A 14,202-nucleotide genomic window follows, 5' to 3' on the forward strand; every position below is an offset into this window, starting at 1 on the left:
CCTTTGCTGCTCGTATCCTTTCAATCGTCAGTGAGGCCATTGTGTGCTCATTCAATCATCGATTCACACGAAGGCCACATTAAAGTATTCTATTGGGACTAAAAATAAAATCCACACCACGGAACAAACACTGGAATGATAGCACCGCTTGTAGAATTCTGTTCCTCTTTGTCTTAAACTACTACTCGAGACAGGGGCAGGAACCCATACAGAAACAAACTGTGCCTGTTTCTCCTTCGCTTCTGGGGTCAGATGTCTGTCCCACGGGTACGTTTGAATGTTCATATGTCTGCACAAATGGCTTTTTCTTTCTTTATCTCTCTCACGCACGCCCTCGTACTCTTTCTCATTTCTACAGCAGAAAATAGCGTGCGAGTAGAAAGAGGAAATAGAGTGCTCTCTTCTATACGCACGTGGACATTGTCCACGAGCTCCAGTTGATAGGCAATGGACGGGTGCTTTGTTGCTTTTGACTGTGCACCCATCGTTGGAGCATGCATACACCCGCCCCAATACCTTTCCGTAGCTCACCCGACTACATGGAACGTACCTGCTGCCGATATGTATAGTCCAATCGAGAAAAGCAATTGGATTTTATTGTCTGTCTACATGATGAAGCCGGGTATCAGTGAAGGCGACCTATGGACGCGTCACCATGGATATTGTCCATTGGGAATAGACTAGATCCGCCTGGAGCATTCGCAGCCGCAGTGTTCAACAAAAGCTCGTCAGGTGTCAATGGTTGCTTAGAAAGTTTTGACTGTATCGGCTTCAGGGCCGCTGTTTGTGCCCTACGTGGCTGTGTCGATGATGTATATTGCCCTTGTTGTTGGGGTTGTGCAGGTGTCTGTGCGGTGACAGGAGTAATTTCAGTTGGCAAGACTGGAATGCGGTCATGGCCCAAGTCGTGACCTAGATGCGGATGGTAATGCTCTGGTGGATGTGGGTGTGTCAGACTGAGTGTCTGCAACGAACACAGAACAGGGTGCTCTGTTGGGTTGAGATTCAAGTCCAACGAAGGTCTTTTTGTAACGGTCTTTGGCGGTACGATGTCATCTTGATGCAAACTGGGTGCGCGTCGACTCGAATCGTGAGAATGTGGACTTTGGAGTGCATGAGAGATATGGATAGGAAGCAGATTATGGTGGTGGGGTTGATGATGTTGTGCGTGCAGATGCCTAGAGGACGATCCCGTTGTGTTCTGTCCGAAATATCCTCCACCGCTTGAATGTCCATCCGCTGAGGTCAGCTCCAACGGTGTAATTGGCGCAGAAGCCCCCATGTGAGGACGCAGCATAGGAGAAGCACGTGGAGAGATCCCAAGTGAGGGTGTACCCTCACCCGATCGTAGTGCCGCCGACAGTTTACCATGGGGCGTTGAGCAGGTGGACGATGATGACGAAGGATGGTGTGTATGCTGAACTGGATGATAAAGGCATCCAAAGGCATCGTGGAGTGCGCTTTTGATCATCTTCGAGTCTTGCGATGACGAAGAAGCTGTAATAACTCCTAAAGGGGGCAAGGCGCTGAGAGGAGTCGCGACAGCCGACAATGATGGTGATGAGCAGCTCTGACCATGTGGTCCATTCAGGGGATTCGGCTGCAGCTGTTGCTGGTGACCAAGTTGTGCAGGGTGGCCTTGCAAAGCATCGTCCTGCCCATGTTGCTTCTGGCTCCCTTGGCTGGCAGAAACATCCGTATGGGATGTAATTTCAGACTGTGCCTCAGATGAAGGAACCGTGAGGAGTGTCTTTTGGGCGCTGCTGCTCGTGCGGGTCGTATTGATAGTCAGACTGGCCTTGCTCTCCGAAGGACTACAGTCCTGCAGGAGCCGGTTTTGGCCATTGGAGGACGTGCCTGGTGAAGCGATTGTCAAATGCGAGACTCCGCTCAAAGACAGCCCGTTAAGAGTATCGACTACAGCATCGTTGGTATCTGACGGATGGTCGTGCGCAGGCCATGGTGTGACACCATCCTTCGAATGCGGAGAAGGTACTGAGAGGTCGTCCTTGGACGGCTTGCTGTTCAATAACTTGGATTCCTTAGGCTCCTTGGAAAGGTGAGGCATCCTCCGATGAGTGGCCACGTTTGGGAAGAGCATGACAGACGCCATTGTATTGGTTTGATTCTGTAGGGTGAATGGGCGAAAGAGTATATCGATTGAGAGTAAGAGAAGGTGAAAGAGGGTTAGGAAGTAGTGGTGAGAAATAGAAGAGAGAAGGAGAGAAGGCAGCGGGTAACCTCTTGACATTCTTCTTCTCCTTCTTTCTCTCCTTCCTCACTTCATGAGGGATCGCTTTCTGCTGAGGCATTTTTTTTTCTCCATCCTCATTACCTCCCTTGTATGCTTGCTTGATTCGGCTTTCTTTTTCGCTCATCACACCCTTTATTTTTTATCTTCTCTAGTGTGCACGTCAGGCCGCATTGGCCAATCGATTTGAATTCGCCCATTTTCGTCCATGCGTGACCCGTAAGGGATTGGCATCTTTGTATGTATAACCCCGCAGTTGCTTGCTGTCTCCTTTTCCCTTTTCTATCCCCACCACGAACATCGTGAACACCGCAGCCACTGCCAACCGCAGGAACCACAGCCAAAGAGAGCCAGCCACCAGCATCCAGACCATGCCGATCGCACATCAGTTCAGGGCGTTCGCGAGCAGCTCCAACCTGCTCCTCGTCACCAACATCGTCACCGTCTCTTCCATGGGCATCTTTGCCGGTTCAGCCCTCAACTACAATACTATCATCATGCCCTCACTCCGCAGGTTTGCCTCGGCCTCGTCGCTCTCCGTCTGGGCTGAAATGTATCTTCTCGCCAGACGTACGTCTTTATCTCTCGCTCCGCTCAGTTGACGATCCCCTCCAGTGCTTTTGGCTCATGCTTGATCTAATTGCCGTAGCCATCTCTCCCTCCTTCCTTCCTGCGTTCAATTAAATGGACATAGCTATCCATATCACAAACATCGTGATCAGTGCGATCGGAGGTTCGACATTGTACTACCACACCAGGAATCCTTATTATCTCGCCGGAGCTGCCATGATGGCTCTCATTGCACCTTACACGACAACGCTACTTTACCCGATCAACAACAAGCTGCTGGATGTCCGCAAACACGGTCGGGATGACCTTGAGGTCGAGGAGATGCTAATCCAATGGGACGCCATTCATTTCGGCAGGACGTTGCTGAGCTATGGAGCCATGGTTGTTACACTCTACGCAGCATTGCGTGGGCCCCGGACTCGAATTGTCTTGTAGAAATAAATGCCCTCGAAGAGGTGTACGGAAAAATAAAGATGAGGTTTGGCAGATTCGGAAAGGAGATATCGATGGACCGTGAGAAACGATTACCTCACGTTTTTGCTTGTGCCGATTTCCGCATGTGGAGATCCACCCGCTTCTCGTTCCCCTGGTAGATCTCTCTTTCCACTGTGCAAGTACGGGAATGTGGCATACCAGGGGCACATTTGGAACATAAGAACTATATAGATTACAACGCGTGTCTACATTCTCTAAAGACATGCCTCATCTGTCCACAGGATGATCCTTTTATCCCCTCACTTCTCTACTGCTACTGTGCAAAAGATCCTTCGATCCTTCCTTCAATCACCGGGCCCATCCGCAGTGCCCTATCTCTAGCCATGTTTATATTGGATTCCGCAACATGTTCCAACGCTCGATCGCCTACCGTTAGTCATTGAGCTTCTTTTTTGAACTCTTGTTGACCGAAAGTTTGAATTTTGTCGCGCCTGTGCTTGCTTCGCCAACTTGGAGTAGCGTCGAGAATGGGCCAGGGATTAACCTAGCCGGGTTATGGCCGGGCCCATAAAAGCTCCATGAACCTCAAAGTAGCCTATCCATTTCATACTTAATACACACCTTCCTTCCCATCACCCTAGCTCTGGCTCTTTCTCATCAATAGCTTACCCAACGTATACCTCAATCCACCAAAACATCACAGGACTCAGACTCACGATCCTATCCGTTCTCACTCAATTACCCCTTTCATTTCAATACACACGAAGCACACAGATGTTCGCCGCCATCTCCCTTCAAGTCCTTAACCTCGGGCTAAACGTGCTTGGACTGATCGATCTTGATTATACTCCTGGAGCGCTCGCTGATAACGTATGCCCATACGGGAAGTCCATATTGCAACAGCATTCGATGGATTCACCAAGGAGGGCTCTCGGACATATTTCATGCCGTTGCAGAGTCCCGCGACGCTCCAAGAAAGGTCAGGGTGACAATGTCTTTTGTGTTGATGATGACAATGCTCGTCAGCTTTTCGACTACAATTCTCACTCGTGTCATCAAGTCAATAACAATGTTCGGGAAAGCATTTATCGTCAAGGCATTCGCCCCTCGATACATCATCTACACGGGAGTCTACATCATCCCGGCATGGACACGTAATATCCCAGTCGGGGATAATGTGATGGGTGCGATCATGTCGATGTTTGGTATCATCAAAACTGTGCCGGAAACAGAGATCAGCTATTACTACAAGTTCCATAAGTCCAGCTACTACGTCGTTTGCAATGCAATGAGTCTGTATTACAACGATAGTATCACAGGAATATCATCAAGCCCAAGCTGCATGAGTCTCGAAATTCAAGGCTGGAATCCGATGCGCAGCTTACTTGCGCCCAAGTTTGTGCTTGGAAGCGGGAGTGAGAGTGTTATGTATAAAAGAGATGGCGCAGCCAATATTATTGCCACATTCCTATCCTCTCGATCACCACTGAATGGACAGTTTATCTCCGGTTGACATACGATAAAATGCCATGCATTCTGATAGGCATGGGTACTTCTACGGCCCTCATATTGGGCAGTGACACGACTTCCTTGCCGACCACCGTAGTGACGACGTGCTGAACTGGCAAGGGCGAAATAGCAACCTTATCCATAACGACGGCTCGGTTCTCAGCAGACCTACTCTCGTTTAATGGCACCACGATTCCGCCCTCGACAGACCTGATCTCGTTTCGCAATACCACAACAGCAAAAACGCGCTGTTCGACAACCTGGAGGTGTCATTTCGTAATATTAATCTCAACAAAATCTCGGAACAAACAGCTGGATATATTGAATGGAACCGAAACTGAGATCGGGTTGCATCAAGGGGATCCTAATCGTGATTTGTTTTTACTCCAATTCCATGTCATCATTGCTTGACGTGTATTCCATAGTATCTTTTAGGCCAGGTTCATAGTACTTTTCCCCGAAGTCTTCTGAACCCACATCCCAGTCTTGGTCGAGGTAGTAATTCAAGGTCGTGTCTGTCTGTTATCTTCGGAAACATCCTCTTCAGTGTGGAGCCCAGTGCGCATCCTTGACTATCGCCTTCATCCAGAAATAGCGAATTCCGCTGACGATGGCGCTTGGAGGGAAAGCCAAGTCCTCGGTCTGGATAGACCATCGCCAAAAAGGGCCGAGAGCACGTCTCCAGTGTGGTTCTGTGTATCCCATCCCATGTTTCTTTAAGGAGTCGTATATGCCACTGAAGCGTTCGTCCCTCGATGGGGGCTTCTTTGGGAATTGAAGCAGCCTTTTTCCATGCGTCAAATAAGAGGATGTGGTAGCACGCCATGAACTCCTTGGCCAGTCCGACAGCCATTGGGAGCGACACCTCAAATGGTCCGCAGCATGATTCAATTCGGATATTCTGCAATTGAGGCTTGTTCATGAGAAGTATGTTCATATCGAACCTGAAATCCATTAGCAGCAGGACAGGACGGTCAAGCGAGGCATCAAATCTGTTCAGCCACAATGTGAGGAATTCCCTAGACCAATACTTCAGACCATCACTCTCAAAAACATACCGATCGAGCCAGCCCCTCCTAACTGAATTCCTCAGTAACATATGCACTGTGTTAGTGGGCAGAACGCGCTTGCTCTTGCCTGGATATCATTTCTTTCCACAACTGCAGACCTTCTTCTGACTCACCTGTAATATATAGCTCTCGCTTGTCCGATCCGGTTGCGTTGCAGCATAGCAAAACAGTCGCAATGCAAGTATCCACGCCGTAGTCCGTACCAGGTGGGCTGTGGACTCCTATCTTGCCTGATCGCTCCGGGCACAAAAACATGGTTGTTGTACGGGCGAAGTAGACATTATCCAGACTGTAGTCCTTAAGAGTGTCCTGCAGTTTTGGTCGGTGCCGCGCAATATCTTCATCCTTGAAGCAGACAGGCGATGTCTTGACGCCATGTCGCTTTTTGAATCTCTTGAGCCATCCTGATGTGAACCGGCAAGGCGGCAGTGACTCCAAGAGTATATCCGATACATACCTGTAAATGTTCAGTGCCAACGCTGTGATCCTTCTATCTGATATGGGAATACCATACCACCGCCAATAACCAACCCAAGCCTCGAGCACCCGTTCCAAGTCATCGAGTGGGCGTTCTGACGTGCGCTTCTCATCTAGAGCTGAGTAAGGACGCCATTCGTCGTATGCATAGTCCTCAATCTTGTCCTTGTTCTTGAATACGTCGTGGATAGTGGGGCGCTTCACGTCGAAGTGTCGACTGAGCGCTGAGATGGACATAAATGGGGTTTGCTCGTAGTATTTGATGATGTCGAGCTTTAGTTGCACCGGGAGGGCTGTCCTTGGCCGTTTCACCTTGCGAGGTTTAATAGCGGAGTCAGAGGATTGCTCGCGAGGATCGGAAAAGGAAGTCTCGGAGGCAGCTCGTTTGTGGTCGCTTGCAAGTGGTACAGAGGGAAGCCGCTTCTGAGTTGAACGGTCCAATGCCTCCACTGCCTGCACGGATGTGGATATTTCAGAAGCCTAGATTAGACTGAGCGTATGCTGTAAACTGAGCGGCGCATCCATCTAGCATATTACCTGTATCAACAAAGTAGTCCCTACCTGTTGTCCTTCCTGTGGTCGGTTTCTCTGCTGCTGATAACGGTGCTGAGAGGGTCCTTGTTGTTGGCGTAGATGCGCCTTATACAGCATATCCACTTCTTCGCGGTATGAATGCAGCTGGTGACTTTGGGCCTCTAAAATTGGTCCGTTGGAGGGACTTGCAGGCAGTCGATCCAGGAACAGCACATGGTTGCCAGAAGCACTGGTCGGCAATTCAAGTGTAGAGCCAAGTGCTTCCTCCTGGGATGTGGAGGATGAAGTCTCAAGCGCTACTCGTGTATGCTGTATCTGCTGCTGCGTTTGTGATTGACCCATCTGCTCCTCCGTTTCATTATGTCTTTGTAGCCAAAAGTGAAAATCTTTCTCTGGGACTGTATCGGCGGCAGTCTCTGTAGGCAAGTGGCTAGAGCGAGACCAGAGATGCTGCTGGTGGGAAGTAGAAAATGAGGCCTGGGAAGCAGTTCGTGCATATGAAGGATTCTTAAATGGAGATATCAGTCTAGCTATATCTGCCTGGATACGAGGATATACAAGTCATACAGCGTCAATTATGTACATACTGTGAGTACTGTGTCCATCAGATGTGTTTCCGCAAGCAAAGGCCCAGGTAGGGTTAGAGTTGGAGTGGATGTCAGCGAACCCTGTTGCTCCATAGTTCTTTGGGTGTTCCTCTGGTGCTGAAGCCTCTGCAGGCTCAGCAGCTGTCGGCGGTGGTCTTCAATTGCAGTCTGGAGCTCCCAGTCACCGAGTGTGTCGAGGGAGGTGGTGTCGGAGGCTCGCAGACCTACGTAGGAGGGAGTCGTGTATCCAATGCTACCGGATAAGGTGCTGGCAGGCTGGAGTGCCTGAGATCGAGGATGGATGGCTCCATAGGGCCAGTTGCTACTGCCCTGGTCTTGTCCTTGAGGATTCACTTGAGGTCGCTGTAAGCTGTCCGTGGATAGAGAGGTGGTATCTGGACGCATTTGGGGTGTGCTTGGGGCGAAAGCGAAAGGCGAAGATGTTCTCATTCAGTGCTTTTGCAGTGAAAAGGTGGAGATGATATAGAGCGAGAGGAAGTGGGGATGAGTGGGCCAAGAGGGCGAGGCGAAGCCCGGAATTTATATCCCTCCTTGAATGCACGGGGGGAGAGAACATACCATCGGCGCTGTCGGATTTGTGGCCCTTTTACAGTCCAGTGTTTATTCGGCTGTCGATTTGAGTGAACCCGTGTATGAAAACCATGGGCCTGTCGGATTTGTGGCCCAGTGTTTATTCGGCTGTTGAAATTTGCGGCGCTTTGCCCTCTTCGAGATTCCTCTGCTGTCGGATTTGTGGTTCAGCGTTCCAAATTGCGGCCCAACCCTGTCTCCTGCGACTCTGTCGGATTTGTGGCCTGTTGTTGCTTTGTTCATTTATTCAAAGGTTGCACAATTTACCGCACGCCCCAAGATGATGGCTGCAATCTAGAAATGCTATAATTATTATTGATTATTGCCCGCTGGTCGAGCCGCGTCGCTTTACCGACTTTTTCGTCGCGTATTTAACTCATGGGCGATCCCTCTTTTTTTTTTTTTTTTTTTTTTTTTCCTTCAAGACCCCCATTCTAATCGCAAACCACTCAGGGCAACGCCATTTTTCTGCAATACATCTTTGACACTTTACATCCTACACAAATCCCGCCTTCCACTCCAACCATGTCTCCCTCAACCAACCTTCGTCTTGTGTTACAGGTCCTGCAGCAGCAACTGCAGCAGCAGCTAGAACAGCAGCGACAGCTGCAACAGCAACATCTAAACCTGATGGCGATTCAAGCACATGACTCTGCGATGGATCTGGTCAGCCAGCCGCAGATTCCTGTTCATGTTCCTGCTCAAGCTCCTGTTCAAGTTCCTGTTCATGTTCCTGCTCAAGTTTCAGCTCAAATCCAAGTGCACGCTCCTATTCTGGCTCCACCACAAGACGAGGGCTCAGTCTTTCTCGAAGACATAATGGTCGATGTTACACGTAATCCTGTGTAGATCCTGTCAAGGTACCACAGATAATGGACAACACCCCTTCCGCTCTCGCTCCAGGAACACAGAAACTTTTCAGACCTTCAATACAGCATCCGCATCAATAAACACGTTTGTTCTCAAGTCTTCACTCTGAAGTATGAGATTCAGTCTACCTTCCCACCTATGGTTTGCTGCTCATGATCTATCTCGGTAATGACAGTCTTTCGAAGCTGAGTGCCGTCTTTCAAATGCTTGTTCGCCTTGAAGTCTCCTCAGTTTGTCGTGGACCCAGCCTATTACTGACTGAATCTAGTGGTATTTCACGAGCTGTAGCACCCTTTTAATTTAACAACGTTGAGACGTTCTTGTGCAAAAACAAATCCTTGCAAGCGACTTACAACCTATTGGCTTGCAGAAACTAGCCTGAATGGAACCATGATCATTGTCGCGGGCTTGTATACAAGAAAGTAGTTATTATTAATTGCCTATACATCAACATCCATGTTATTGTTGCCCGACCTGCCGAGCTACGACAGCAAGACGATCGATGGTTTAGATTAGAAATATGCGTACACCACTATTATTCTCATTGATCTCCCAAGCGCAACACTGGGCTGGGCTTTTTATTGCCAATACTAATAGTACTCGGTAGATGAGGAATGACCTATGAGGTGATAAAACACTTTTGCGTTGTTTGGGTCCAGTTTGAAGGTCCTGTAGCTCTTAGGAATAAATGATCGACATGTACTGCACTTTAGGAGATACTCAAAGGATTCTGGACTATATTAACCGTCGTGGTGACATCCGCCACCATCTTTGTGTGGACCAAGAGACCCTGCCAGGTCTACCAGGTCTACGCAAGCGTGTTCTATGATATCGCGAACAAGCCAACTGGTCCTCACTAGCGATGATTGTCAACAAGAGATCGATGCCTTTTGATGTTGGAGAAGGATTCCAAACGGACGCATATTGATTATCTTCCAGGGTTGGGAGTCTTTTACTTTTTTTTCAGAAATATAAGAAATTCATCAGTGCAAGGCTGGGCCCACATCCCAGTCTTGGTCGAGGTAGTAATTCAAGGTCGTGTCTGTTATCTTCGGAAACATCCTCTTCAGTGTGGAACCCAGTGCGCATCCTTGACTATCACTTTCATCCAGAAATAGCGAATTCCGGTGGCGATGGCGCTTGGAGGGAAAGCTAAATTCTTGGTCCGGATAGATCATCGCCAAAAAGGGTCGAGAGCAGGTCTCCAGTGTGGCTCTGTGTATTCCATCCCATGCTTCCCTAAGGAGTCGTACACGCCACTGAAGCGTTCGTCTCTCGATGGAGGCTTCATGGGAGGACGAGGCGGCCTTTTTCCATGCGTCGAATAGGAGGATGTGGTAGTACGCTTTGAACTCCTTGGCCAGTCCGACAGCCATTGGGAGCGATGCTTCAAATGGTCCGCAGCATTTTTCGACCCGGATATGCCGCAATTGAAACTGGTGCTGGTTATGTTCGTAGTTCTTATAGATGATGGTATCCATCAGCAGCAGGACAGGACGGTCAAGCGAGGCATCGAATCTGTTCAGCCACAATGCGAGGAATTTCTTAGGCGGATACTCCCCTCCTAGATCGGCAGGGGACGCGTTCGCAAACAGACCATCACTCTCGTAAACATACCAACCGTCAAAGCTCTCCCTAACTGAATTCCTCAATAACATATGCATTGTGTTAGAGTGAAGAACGCGCTTGCTCTTGCCTGGATATCATTTCTTTCCACAGCTGCAGCCCTTCTTCTGACTCACCTGCAACATGCAAATCCCCCTTGTCCGACCCGGTTGCATTGCAGCATAGCAAAACGCTCGCAATGCAACTGTCCATGTTGCCATCCGTACCAGGTGGGCTGTGGACTCCTATCTTGCTTGATCGCGCCGGCCATAAAAACATGGTTGTTGTACCGACGAAGTAGACATTGTCCAGACTGTAGTCCTTAAGAGCGTCCTGCAGCCCTGGGCGGTGCCGCGCAATATCTTCGTCCTTGAAGCAGACAGGCGATGTCTTGACGTCGCGTCGCTTTTTGAATCTCTTGAGCCACCCTGATGTGAACTGGCAAGGCGGCACTGGATACGAGAATAGATCCGACCTAAGCCTGTAAATGTTCAATGCCTGCGCTGTGATCTTTCTGTCTGACACTGGAATACCATTTCCCTGCCTTGACTCAATCCACTTTTTGAGCAGCCGTTCCAATCCATCGAGTGGGCTTTTTGACATGCGCTTCTCATCTAGAGCCGAATAGAGACGCGAAACGTCGTATGCATAGCTCTCGATCTTGTCCTTGTTCTTGAGTACGTCGTAGATAGTGGGGCGCTTCACGTCGAAGAGTCGACTAAGCGCAGAGATGGATACGGATGGGTTTTGCTCGTAGTATTTGATGATGTTGAGCTTTAGTTGCACCGGGAGGGCTGCCCTTGGCCGTTTCACCTCGCGAGGTTTAATAGCGGAGTCAGAGGATTGCTCGCGAGAATCGGACGAGAAAGTCTCGGAGGCAGCTCGTTTGTGGTCGCTTGCAGGTGGTACAGAGAGGAGCCGCTCCTGAGTTGAACGGTCCAATGCCTCTGCTGCCTGCATGGATGTGGATATTTTAGAAGCCTAGGTTAGACTGAGCGCCTGCTGTAAACTGAGCGGTGCATCCATCTGACACATTACCTGTATCAGCAAACTGGGTCCTGGCTGCTGTCCTTCTTGTGGTCGATTTCTCTGTTGCTGATAGTGGTGCTGCGAGGGTTCTTGTTGTTGGCGTAGATGTTCCTGCTGCAGTATGCCCACTTCTTCACGGTATGGATGCAACTGGTGACCTTGGACCTCTAAACTTGGACCGTTGGAGGGACTTGCAGGCACTGAATTCTGGAGCAGTACATGGTTACCGGAAACACTTCTCGTAAAATTAAACATAGTGTCAAAGGCTTCGTCCTGGGATGGGGTGGATAAAGCTTCGGGCACAGTTCGTGTATGCTGTGTTTGTTGTAGCATTTGTGGCTGCACCATCTGCTCCTCCGTTTCGTTTTGCCTTGGTAGCCAAGGGTGAAAGTCTTTCTCTGGGACTTCTTCCTCTGAGGCTGTATCGGCGGCAGTCTCTGTAGGCAAGTGGCCAGAGCGAGACCAGGAATGATGCTGGTGGGAAGTAGAAAATGAGATTTGGGAAGCAGTTTGTGCATGTAAAGGGTTCAGAAATAAAGATATCAATCCAACTATATCTGCTTTGATACGAGGATAGATAAGTCAGACAATGTCGATTATGTACATACTGTGAGCACTGTTTCCGCCGGGTGTGTTTCTGCAAGCAAAGACCCAGGTAGGATTAGAGTCGGAGTGGATGTCAGCGAACCCTGTTGGTCCATAGCTCTTTGGGTGTTCCTGGGCACCGAGTCGCCGAGTGTGTCGAGGGAGATGTTGTCGGAGGTTTGCAGACCCACATAGGAGGGAGTCGTGTATCCAATGCTGCCGGATACGGTGCTGGCAGGCTGGAGTGCCTGAGATCGAAAATGGATGACTCCATAGGGCGAGTTGCTACTGCCCTGGTCTTGTCCTTGAGGATCCGCTTGAGATCGCTGCAGGCTATCCATGGGTAGGGAGGTGGTATCTGGATGTGTTTGGAGTGTGCTTGGGACGAAAGCGAAAGGTAAAGGTGTTTTCATTCAGTGCTTTTACAGTGAAAAGGTGGGGATGATATAGACCGATAGGAAGTGGGGATGAGTGGGCCAAGAGGGCGAGGCGAAGCCCGGAATTTATATCCTTCCTTGGATGCTCAGGGAAGGGCATGTCATATCTGCTGTCGGATTTGCGGTCCTTTATCGGTTCAGTTTCTGAACCCTTTACCCTACAAGCAACCTTGCGCATTATCCTGCTGTTGCATTTTACCGAAATTGCGGTCCTGTGCCTGCTGTCGAGTGTGTCTAACTCTCATCTCATGGAGGAGTAAGCATGGGCCATGTTTACGACAGTACATGTACTCCCCAATATTATGATGGCTGGAACCAAGAAATACTATAATTATCATTACCTGCTGGTCCAGCCGCGTCGCTTTGCCGACTTTTTGATGCTATGCTTGGCCCATCTTAACCACTCTCCCACGCATTTATGTATTTAACTCATGAGCGATTCCTCTTTTTTTTTTTTTTTTTTTTTTTTTCCTCCAAGACCCCATTCCAACCGCAGACCACCCAACGCAACGCCATTCTTCTGCAATACATCTTTGACACTTTACATCCTACACAAATCCCGCCTTCCACTCCAACCATGTCTCCCTCAACCAACCTTCGTCTTGTGTTACAGGTCCTGCAGCAGCAACTGCAGCAGCAGCTAGAACAGCAGCGACAGCTGCAACAGCAACATCTAAACCTGATGGCGATTCAAGCACATGACTCTGCGATGGATCTGGTCAGCCAGCCGCAGATTCCTGTTCATGTTCCTGCTCAAGCTCCTGTTCAAGTTCCTGTTCATGTTCCTGCTCAAGTTTCAGCTCAAATCCAAGTGCACGCTCCTATTCTGGCTCCACCACAAGACGAGGGCTCAGTCTTTCTCGAAGACATAATGGTCGACGTTACACACAACCTGGTGTAGATCCTGTCAAGGCGCCAAAGATAATGGACAACACTCCTTCCGCTCTCGCTCCAGGAACACAGAAGCCTCACAGGCCTTCAATACAGTATCCGCATCAATAAACACGTTTGTTCTCAAGTCTTCACTCTGAAGTATGAGATTCAGTCTACCTTCCCACCTATGGTTTGCTGCTCATGATCTATCTCGGTAATGACAGTCTTTCGAAGCTGAGTGCCGTCTTTCAAATGCCTGTTCGTCTTGGAGTCTCCTCAGTTTGTCGTGGACCCAGCCTATTACTGACTGAATCTAGTGATATTTGACAAGCTGCAGCATCCTTTTTAATTTAACAACGTTGAGACGTCCTTGCGCAAAAACAAATCCTACAAACGACTTCCAGTCTATTGGCTTTGCAGAAACCAGGCTGAATGGAACTATGGTCATTGTCGCGGGCTTGTATACAAGAAAGTATTTATTATTAGTTGTCTATACATCAAGATCCATGTTATTGTTGCGTGACCTGCCGAGCTACGACAGCAAGACGATCGATGGTTTAGATTAGAAATATGTGTACACCACTATTATTCTCATTGATCTCCCAAGCGCAACACTGGGCTGGGCTTTTTATTGCCAATACTAATAGTACTCGGTAGATGAGGAATGACCTATGAGGTGATAAAACACTTTTGCGTTGTTTGGGTCCAGTTTGAAGGTCCTGTAGCTCTTAGGAATAAATGATCGACATGTACTGCACTTGGCGGACCTATCATTTATT

General features: G+C 49.0%; 6 protein-coding genes across 6 annotated transcripts; 3 read left to right on the forward strand and 3 right to left on the reverse strand.

The window, feature by feature from the left end:
• Nucleotides 1-455: 455 nt before the first annotated feature.
• On the reverse strand, nt 456-2,470 carry BC939DRAFT_290361 (uncharacterized protein). The gene has a single exon (XM_051551285.1). The coding sequence runs from the start codon at nt 2,249-2,251 to the stop codon at nt 626-628; it is 1,626 nt and encodes a 541-aa protein (XP_051408577.1). The 5' UTR covers nt 2,252-2,470; the 3' UTR covers nt 456-625.
• Nucleotides 2,471-2,542: 72 nt separating this feature from the next.
• Nucleotides 2,543-3,348, forward strand: BC939DRAFT_462607 (uncharacterized protein). Its single transcript, XM_051557145.1, has 2 exons — nt 2,543-2,821; nt 2,946-3,348. The coding sequence occupies exons 1-2, from the start codon at nt 2,623-2,625 to the stop codon at nt 3,254-3,256; spliced, it is 510 nt and encodes a 169-aa protein (XP_051408578.1). The 5' UTR covers nt 2,543-2,622; the 3' UTR covers nt 3,257-3,348.
• Nucleotides 3,349-4,271: 923 nt separating this feature from the next.
• BC939DRAFT_506444 (uncharacterized protein) lies at nt 4,272-4,876 on the forward strand (the record flags this gene model as incomplete). Its single annotated transcript, XM_051560786.1, has 2 exons — nt 4,272-4,671; nt 4,800-4,876. The coding sequence occupies 2 exons, from the start codon at nt 4,272-4,274 to the stop codon at nt 4,874-4,876; spliced, it is 477 nt and encodes a 158-aa protein (XP_051408579.1).
• Nucleotides 4,877-6,693: 1,817 nt separating this feature from the next.
• Nucleotides 6,694-7,982, reverse strand: BC939DRAFT_290206 (uncharacterized protein). Its single transcript, XM_051551284.1, has 2 exons — nt 7,434-7,982; nt 6,694-7,353 (listed from the first exon to the last, which is right to left on the reverse strand). Exons 1-2 carry the CDS (start codon nt 7,881-7,883, stop codon nt 6,838-6,840), a joined length of 966 nt encoding a protein of 321 aa, XP_051408580.1. The 5' UTR covers nt 7,884-7,982; the 3' UTR covers nt 6,694-6,837.
• A 3,387-nt stretch (nt 7,983-11,369) lies between these two features.
• BC939DRAFT_462623 (uncharacterized protein) lies at nt 11,370-12,054 on the reverse strand. Its single transcript, XM_051557146.1, has 2 exons — nt 11,538-12,054; nt 11,370-11,453 (listed from the first exon to the last, which is right to left on the reverse strand). Exon 1 carries the CDS (start codon nt 12,044-12,046, stop codon nt 11,696-11,698), a length of 351 nt encoding a protein of 116 aa, XP_051408581.1. The 5' UTR covers nt 12,047-12,054; the 3' UTR covers nt 11,370-11,453; nt 11,538-11,695.
• Nucleotides 12,055-13,056: 1,002 nt separating this feature from the next.
• Nucleotides 13,057-13,556, forward strand: BC939DRAFT_495841 (uncharacterized protein). The gene has a single exon (XM_051559662.1). It carries the CDS (start codon nt 13,128-13,130, stop codon nt 13,449-13,451), a length of 324 nt encoding a protein of 107 aa, XP_051408582.1. The 5' UTR covers nt 13,057-13,127; the 3' UTR covers nt 13,452-13,556.
• Nucleotides 13,557-14,202: the final 646 nt, after the last annotated feature.

The sequence above is a fragment of the Gamsiella multidivaricata genome, assembly GCF_025024155.1.
Source record: "Gamsiella multidivaricata strain RSA 2152 chromosome Unknown BC939scaffold_72, whole genome shotgun sequence".
Classification (NCBI taxonomy): domain Eukaryota; kingdom Fungi; phylum Mortierellomycota; class Mortierellomycetes; order Mortierellales; family Mortierellaceae; genus Gamsiella; species Gamsiella multidivaricata.